This window comes from Pipistrellus kuhlii, unplaced genomic scaffold (genome assembly GCF_014108245.1).
Source record: "Pipistrellus kuhlii isolate mPipKuh1 unplaced genomic scaffold, mPipKuh1.p scaffold_m20_p_16, whole genome shotgun sequence".
In the NCBI taxonomy this organism is placed as follows: Eukaryota; Metazoa; Chordata; class Mammalia; order Chiroptera; family Vespertilionidae; genus Pipistrellus; species Pipistrellus kuhlii.
Genome location: NW_023425471.1, coordinates 1,069,418 through 1,076,601, shown reverse-complemented (window position 1 = coordinate 1,076,601; position 7,184 = coordinate 1,069,418). Strand labels below are relative to the sequence as shown.

Genomic DNA, 7,184 nt, shown 5'->3' with positions numbered 1-7,184 from the left:
ACGTGTGTGGGCTTCCTCGATGAAACAGCTGTTAAAACGCATTTCCCCTCATTTTCCCCCTCCGACAGGAATGCTTCAGTCCTGTTGTCCCTGTGGGTCATTAGCTGGCCAGCCAAGTTCAATTTGACACCCAAGACATTGTGCTGGGAACTATCTTTTTTTTTTTTAATCGGGTACAAAATGCAGCATTGGCTTGGCACTCTCTATATAAAGAACTGCACATCTCGATCCGTTTTTATACAATTCATGCTGGGAACTCAGCCATGAGTAATTCCCTCCCACTTACCTCCCGCAGCTGAGGTATTGCCCCCACCCGGGTGACACCCATTTTACCAGATGTTTCCCCTTGACCCCTCCACGGGGAGACCCTTTCCCTCCGCGAATAAGGCGCTCCTCCCAGACACCAAACAAGTGACGCCAGCCAGGTTTTAAAACTTTTTATTTGCATATTAAAAAAATTGTGCATTCCAATAATTAAAATCATTTGAACAAAAAAAAATGGCACTCTGATTAAACTGCATTTTACAGCCTGCAGGACCCCCTGACCAACTTGGTGTTTCCTTTAGATCTCACCGGCGCCCCCCCCCCCCCAGCCCATTCCTTCACCCACATGCATGGTAGTCCCCCCCCTTCCCCGCCAGCCGGCCGGGCAGATGGGGGCGGCAGGTGCGGCCTTCGTTGTCAGTAGTTCTGATGTGAAAAGGGGCAGCACAGTCACTGAAACCGATCCAACCTCTTTGCATCTTACAGAGTTAAACAGCTAAAAGAAGGAAAGTAAGAAGGCAATGCTTGTGGAATGTACAGTGCATCTTGGCGGCGCGCGCCTCATTACGATTCGCCTGCTTGCTTCTCCTGTTCAATCGCTGTGGATGGGAAAGAAAGAGAGAGAGAGAGAAAGGCGGAGGCGGTCAGTTATGCGGATTCGCTGCAGCCTAGGGGAAGACCACAGTGCTTTCGTGTAAAGGATCCTTCCTCCGAAGGAGCAAAACCCTGCAAGTACCCATAGGCATCTCATCACGAAGGCTTTTTATGAACTGGGAGCATCAGACAGATAAAGCCTACGCCTAGGACATATTAAACATTCCTGCGTTGGGTTATTCAAACTCCGTTTGTTGGCTGCAGACTCATTTTTAATTAACCTTTCCAAGCCACATTCATCAACTGTCGGCTCTGGTCCCACCCTCCTCCCCCCCCCCCCGCCCCGCCCCTCCCATCTTCCCTACCGGCCCTCCCTCTCAGCCCTTTCTCAAGAAGGCGGGGGGGATAGAAGGGGGTGGGGGCTTACTTTCTTTTGAAGGCAGTGGGTTTTTCTCTTGCGTTTCTGTCTTCTTCAATTTCGACTTATCGAATTTCTCAATCTCAGCCATATCGGGTTTGTCAGACATGGTTGCAGAGGAAGCTGCGGGCACAGAGCGGGAGGGAGGAGGGTGAGCGCAGAAGCGCGCTTCGGGCCTCGAATCTCACGCCTGAACCCGCACCTCCGCCTCCTCCCGCGCCCCCTCGCAGCCAGAGACCTCTCTCTCTGCAAAAGGAGCCCCCACCCCCCGCCCCGTCTCAATCTCCCCGAAGGCGAGGCGCCACGCAGGGAGGACCGCTCCCGCATCAGGAGGCCGACGGGGCGCTGCGGGCTTCACTGCGGCGTTGCAACCTCAAAATCGGGCTCAGGGCGCGTTTCCGGGGGAGAAAAAAAGCGAGGGAACAGCCTTCAGGTGGAGCCAGGGCTGCACTCGCCATCCCATTTCCTCCAGGTGCTTTCTCCTCTGCAAAGGCGCTGCTTCCTTTTGTCTCTAAGGCACTGACCACCGCCCTGCCAGCCTCCCCGCCGGCGCGCAACAATGCGGACGCCGCACCGAGCTGCCCGCGCCCCCAAACCGGCCCCCTCTGCCACCTCGGCACGCATCGCCCCCTGCAAGGAGGGCTTCCGAGGCTGCCCAGACGCCCCGAACCTGGGCGGAGGCAGCCCACGGGGCCGCCGAGGCGGGCGGGGAGCGCAGTGGCCGCAGCCCGGGCTGGTGGGTGCGCGTTGGAACAAAGGCGCTTTCTGTTCCCGATGGAGCGCTGCCTCGGGGGCTACGGAGGGTGCCTTCCCGGGGAGAAAGAAGGGGAAACCTGCTCCCTGGGAGCCGCGTACCAAGACGCCAGGTGGATGCTTAAAAAGGAAACAAAAAATCGCCCCGTTACCCGGAATCTGGAAAGCGTTGACACTCCCCAGCCTCCCCTAGGCAGCCCTTTCCGGGGATCGCCTTTGGGGGTGCCGCAGCAGGGTGCGGGGAAGGAAGGGGATCCACCCAGGCGCGGGAGCAGGGGCCCCGGGCTCACCCCAGCGAGGTGCGCGAGCGAGAGAAGTCGATCAGCTCCGGGACAGCCGCCGAGTGCCGGGCGGGGCGGCGGGCGGCCCTATATGCGCGCCGCTATGCAAATGAGGTGACATCACCGCGCTCCGCCTTAACTCCTTCGCGCCCGGGGTCTGGGTCAGCGTCCCGGGGCCCTACGTGGCGCCTGGGGGGCCCCCCACCCGCGCCCACCGATGCCCCCTAACCGCAGTGAGGGCGGAAAAATAAGAGAGCAACCCCCCCAGCCCCCAACACGCCCTTCCTGATGCATTTTTCCCCTTTAGGTCCGCTTTGCCATCATGGATTTTTGCAACAGCCCGCACCCTGCTCTAGGGGACCCGGGCAGGATCCCTAAGAGCCCGAGGGGTACCGAGGGGAACAGGCATTCCTTTCGTGCCAGCCTGGCTTTGTCTGGTGGAGCCATCGCCGAGCCAGGGTGCGGTGTGGCCTCGCAGGGGGGCCTCGCCCACTGCGGGCGCGATTCGTGTGACTCAGCTCTCCGGCCAGCGGAGGGCATCGGGCCCCACCCGGCCCTCTTTGTCTCGTCGACGTCGGTCTCCGCTACTGGGGTGGGAGGTAAAACACCACAAAGTGAATTTTAAACATTTCTCCGGTGTGACATGCGAGTTGCTTTCGGCGCTGTCATTTTTGTGCACATCCAAACCAAAGAACCGCAATATTTGCTGCTGTGAGGTCCATGTATAGAGTTGCCCGCCCCTCCCTGAGAAACAGAAGTCAAGTTCAAGCTGTGCTATGGGCTTGCTGCTTGACAGGGAGGAGGGTCTTTTGCTTTCCTGCCCCTCTTTCCTAAATTATACAAGTGATCTCTGGAGGCCCTCGGCAGATGCCAAACACAAGCAATCGCCTTTCTTTCTGAAGCCTGAGAAATGGAACTCTGGGTTTTGAAGGGAGGCTTTTCCAGCACAAGGCATTTTTGAGGTGTGTTCCACCCGGAAATGTAGGCAGCCAGGAGCAGTTTTCAAAATGGCACCTGCTTCTGCACCACTGACCCCTGGCAGCTCAGACAGTGACAGGGACCACGCCCTGCGCCTGCAGAGAGCCAGGCCAGAGGCAAGGCCTGGGGCTTGAAATGGCCTCCTAGGGCTGTCTTAGATGCAGAAGAGGGCCTGGGACACTTTTCTCCGCCCAGACGCCCCCAAATCCATGCTCATCATGTTTATGGCCGAGGCTTGGTCTGCAAGGGGACAGGGGTCTGCTGTGGTATGGACCCTTACAGCTGGTCAGGGCTACTGGGACTTCCCCATTTCTTCGTCCCCTGCACTTCCTTCTTCTGGGGGGACATGGGAGGGGCAGACTAGCTGTCTGGCTTCCCCAGTTCACGCTCTGGTGGGTGGCTGCTCTCCGAATGGGGGTGCCGAGCCCTCCGGTGCAGACACAGGATGTCACGTCTCTGGTTACAGGACCCCGAGTCTCCCTGCTGCCGGCCACCTCGCTGTGAAAGCTCAGTCAAGGTCACACAGGGTATCTTTCTGGCCAGTTCCACCGGCAGTTGCCACACCACTTCTGTGGGTTCTGGGACTCGTCCCCCTCACCCCCCCCTCCCCCGCCACGGCCCTCAAGAGTCACTTCTTTCCTCCCCAGCTCGCCCATAACAACCATCCCCACCAGCTGCTCCTCCAAGCCTTGCCCCCAGAGCTGCCTCTAAGGGAGATGAGCAGTCCTTGTAAAGGCTGGGGCTTCCCTAGTTTGGGGGCAGCAGCAGATCGCGGTGCTGGGGTACGGAGAGGAAGAGGGTAGCGGGGACAGAGGAAGCGCCAGGGAGGGAGGGTTGTGTCTCACCAACTTGTCAGCCAGAGACAATGGTAAGGAGCCGGGGCGGCAGCTGCAAGGAGTACAAGCTCAAGGACCATTCTGAAGCCATGCGTGACCCTGGCCACGTCCATGACCTTTTCTGGGCCTGCTGTGTCCCGTTTGTAAAGGGGGCTCATGTCACTGGGTTGTTTGGAGGCCTAAATGCTTAGGACTGGGCCTGGTAGTCCACAGGCTGTCGTCCCCCCCCTCCTCTCCTCTCCTCCTCTCCTCCTCCTCCTTCTTTTTTCTTCTTCTTTTTTCTTCTTTCTTCTTCTTTCTTTCTTTCTTTCTTTCTTTCTTTCTTTCTTTCTTTCTTTCTTTCCTTCCTTCCTTCTTCTTCTTCTTCTTCTTCTTCTTCTTCTTCTTCTTCAATCAAAGGTTGAAAACAGGACAGAAAAAGATGCTTGCGTTGGGCATTAAGTAAGCATGTAAGATGCTTTTCTTTTTAAAAAGATGTTTTCAGATTGGCTATTTCTAGCCAAGTACTAGTCACACAGATCTTACACTAGTCTTTCTGCAAATAAAAAGCAGCTCCCATTGCTTTAAGGGCAGACACTAGAGGAGGCTCTTTGCATTAGTTTGGGCCCGAGCCTCTTCAGCAGAAGGGGAAACTGAGGCTTAGAGGGCCATTGTCTGCTAACTTGGTGGGTTGCTATCCTTACTCATGCTGAGAGCACACACAGGTCTTCACCCCGCGCCCGGAGGCGGCTGTGCCCACAAACAGAAGTTGCTCCATGAACAGTGATGAATTATACCGAACCGGCTTGCCTAAGTGAGGAAGGTCCTTGTACTTAGTTCCCCCAGATCTGACCCTGTGACCCCAGCCACCGCGCTTTCCTGTCCAGATCATGATCCTTTCAGTACTGATGTGTCAGCAGGGACGTCCTGCTTCCAGAAGCTTCCATTTCTAAGTGGTGACTCGTGCTGGGCACAACCAGGGTGGAGGTGCGGGCCTTCGATCCCAATGGAAAGGACCCGTACCTGGCCTGCCTTCCTCATCTGGGGGGCCGGCATGGGAGGGTGTCCCCTTATGCCTGTGCCAGCTGGAAGCAGGAAGCGGCTCAGGGCACACTGTGTTTTATTTTATTTTTTTTCCAGGGTGGGCCTGGGACCACTCTGTAGCCATTTCCAGTGCTGGGAAACAATCCCCCGAGTCTGTGTTCGTGAAGATCCGTCCTGTTATTTTTACCCTGTTACTTGCTGCGCAGAGTGCTGGCCAGCAGAGAGAAGGAAGAGGAGGAGGCACAGTGGAGGGGTGAGAACAGCCAGGCCCCTAACTCTGCTTCCTCAAGCCCAGGTCCCTTTTCTTAAAAATATATATTTGTATTGATTTCAGAGAGGAAGGGGGAGGGAGAGAGACATCAGTGATGAGAGAGAATCATGGATCGGCTGCCTCCTGCATGACCCCTACTGGAGATCCATCCAGCAATGTGGGCATGTGCCCTTGACCGGAATCTAACTCGGGACCCTTCAGTCTGCAGGCTGACTCTAGCCACTGAGCCAAACTGGCTAGGGCCCTTGGTTTGCATTTCAAGGCCTCCCGCCATCTGCCCCAACCTTCCTGCAGCAGCCCACCCTCCCCCGTGGCCCCAAAATCCCCACGTGTCCATCTAAATCCCAGTAAAGACATGGCCTGCATGCCCCCCTAACAATGGGGAGGGGAAGGCCAGGGAGGGGAAGGCTCTTCGGGGCCGCTCTGTACACAACAGCTAATTCAATTCTCAGCCTTGGGAGTGGGAACCGAGTCCCCATTCTACTGGCGGAGAAACTGCTGGGAGAATGTAAGCCGCTTGCTGGAGATCAAGCCCCAGGTCGGTCTGCCAAGCGGGCGTGTGTCCTTCCATCACAGCCCATTCCTGCCTCACAATCAGCTGAAACTTCTTGCCCAGGATCCCCACAGGGGCTCAGAGCGCTGGAAAGTAAGGCCCCCTCAGTGAGTGGGCTAAAAAGGAGTGGAGGATGGCCCTAGCCGGTGTTGCTCAGAGGATAGAGCGTTGGCCTGAGGACTGAAGGGTCCCAGGTTCAATTCCGGTCAAGGGCACAGGCCTGGGTTGCAGGATTGATCCCTAGTAGGAGGCAGCCAATCCATGATTCTCTCTCATCATTAATGTTTCTTTCTCTCCTCTCTCTTCCTCTCTGAAATCAATAAAAATATATTTAAAAAAGAAAATTAAAAAATGAGTGGAGGATGAACAGGAGAGGAGTCAGAGATCACTCTGGAGAATGTTGAATGTTGAGCTGCTAAGTTTCCTGTCCGCTTTGTTGATCTGATGGAATCTCAGAGAGAAAGGAACTTGCATTCGACTCAGTTCCTTTCTGGGGATTGCCTTTGCCTTTCCAACATCCCCTCCAAGTGGCTGCTCAGCCTCTGCACAGCCAGGCGGCAAGAGGAAGGCAGAGAGCCTTGCAGTGTGTGCAGGGGTGGTGAGTAGCTTAGTTTGCCTGGGGCTTGCACAGAACAGGAAGTAACGGTGAGAGGCCCACAGGGGCCATGTTGTAGAATAATTCTAACAACAACACGGATCATGACTCTAATACTGGCATTCATAGTAGTAAATATTTTTAAATATATATATTTTTTTTATTGACCTCAGAGGAAGAGGAGAGAGATAGAAACATCAATGATGAGAGAGAATCATTGATCGGCTGCCTCCTGCACGCCCCCTACTGGGGACCAAGCCTGCAATCCGGGCATGTGCCCTGAGCCGGAATCAAATCCAGGACCCTTCAGCCAGCAGGCTGACACTCTATCCAGATCCAAACTGTCTAGGGCAGTGATCAGCAAACTCATTAGTCAACAGAGCCAAATATCTACAGTACAACGATTAAAATTTCTTTGGAGAGCCACATTTTTTAAACATAAACTTCTTCTAACACCACTTCTTCAACATAGATTCGCCCAGGCAGTGGTATTTTGTGGAAGAGCCACACTCAAGGGGCCAAAGAGCCGCATGTGGCTCTCGAGCTGCAGTTTGCTGACCACTGGGCTAGGGCGATGGTAGTAAACATTTCTATGTGCCTAGAAGCTTCCCTAAACCC

General features: G+C 55.4%; 1 protein-coding gene across 3 annotated transcripts; it reads right to left on the bottom strand.

Annotated features, from left to right (window-relative positions):
* Positions 1–422: 422 nt before the first annotated feature.
* Positions 423–2,478, bottom strand: TMSB4X (thymosin beta 4 X-linked). 3 transcript variants are annotated; one of them, XM_036439982.1, is made up of 3 exons: positions 2,320–2,478; positions 1,286–1,399; positions 423–863 (listed from the first exon to the last, which is right to left on the bottom strand). In XM_036439982.1, exons 2-3 carry the CDS (start codon positions 1,383–1,385, stop codon positions 829–831), a joined length of 135 nt encoding a protein of 44 aa, XP_036295875.1. In that variant the 5' UTR covers positions 1,386–1,399; positions 2,320–2,478; the 3' UTR covers positions 423–828. The 3 variants fall into 3 exon arrangements, with proteins under 3 accessions (XP_036295875.1, XP_036295876.1, XP_045438223.1); XM_036439983.2 differs by lacking the exon at positions 2,320–2,478 and adding an exon at positions 2,289–2,312; XM_045582267.1 differs by lacking the exon at positions 2,320–2,478 and adding an exon at positions 2,182–2,200.
* Between the last annotated feature and the right edge of the window lie 4,706 nt (positions 2,479–7,184).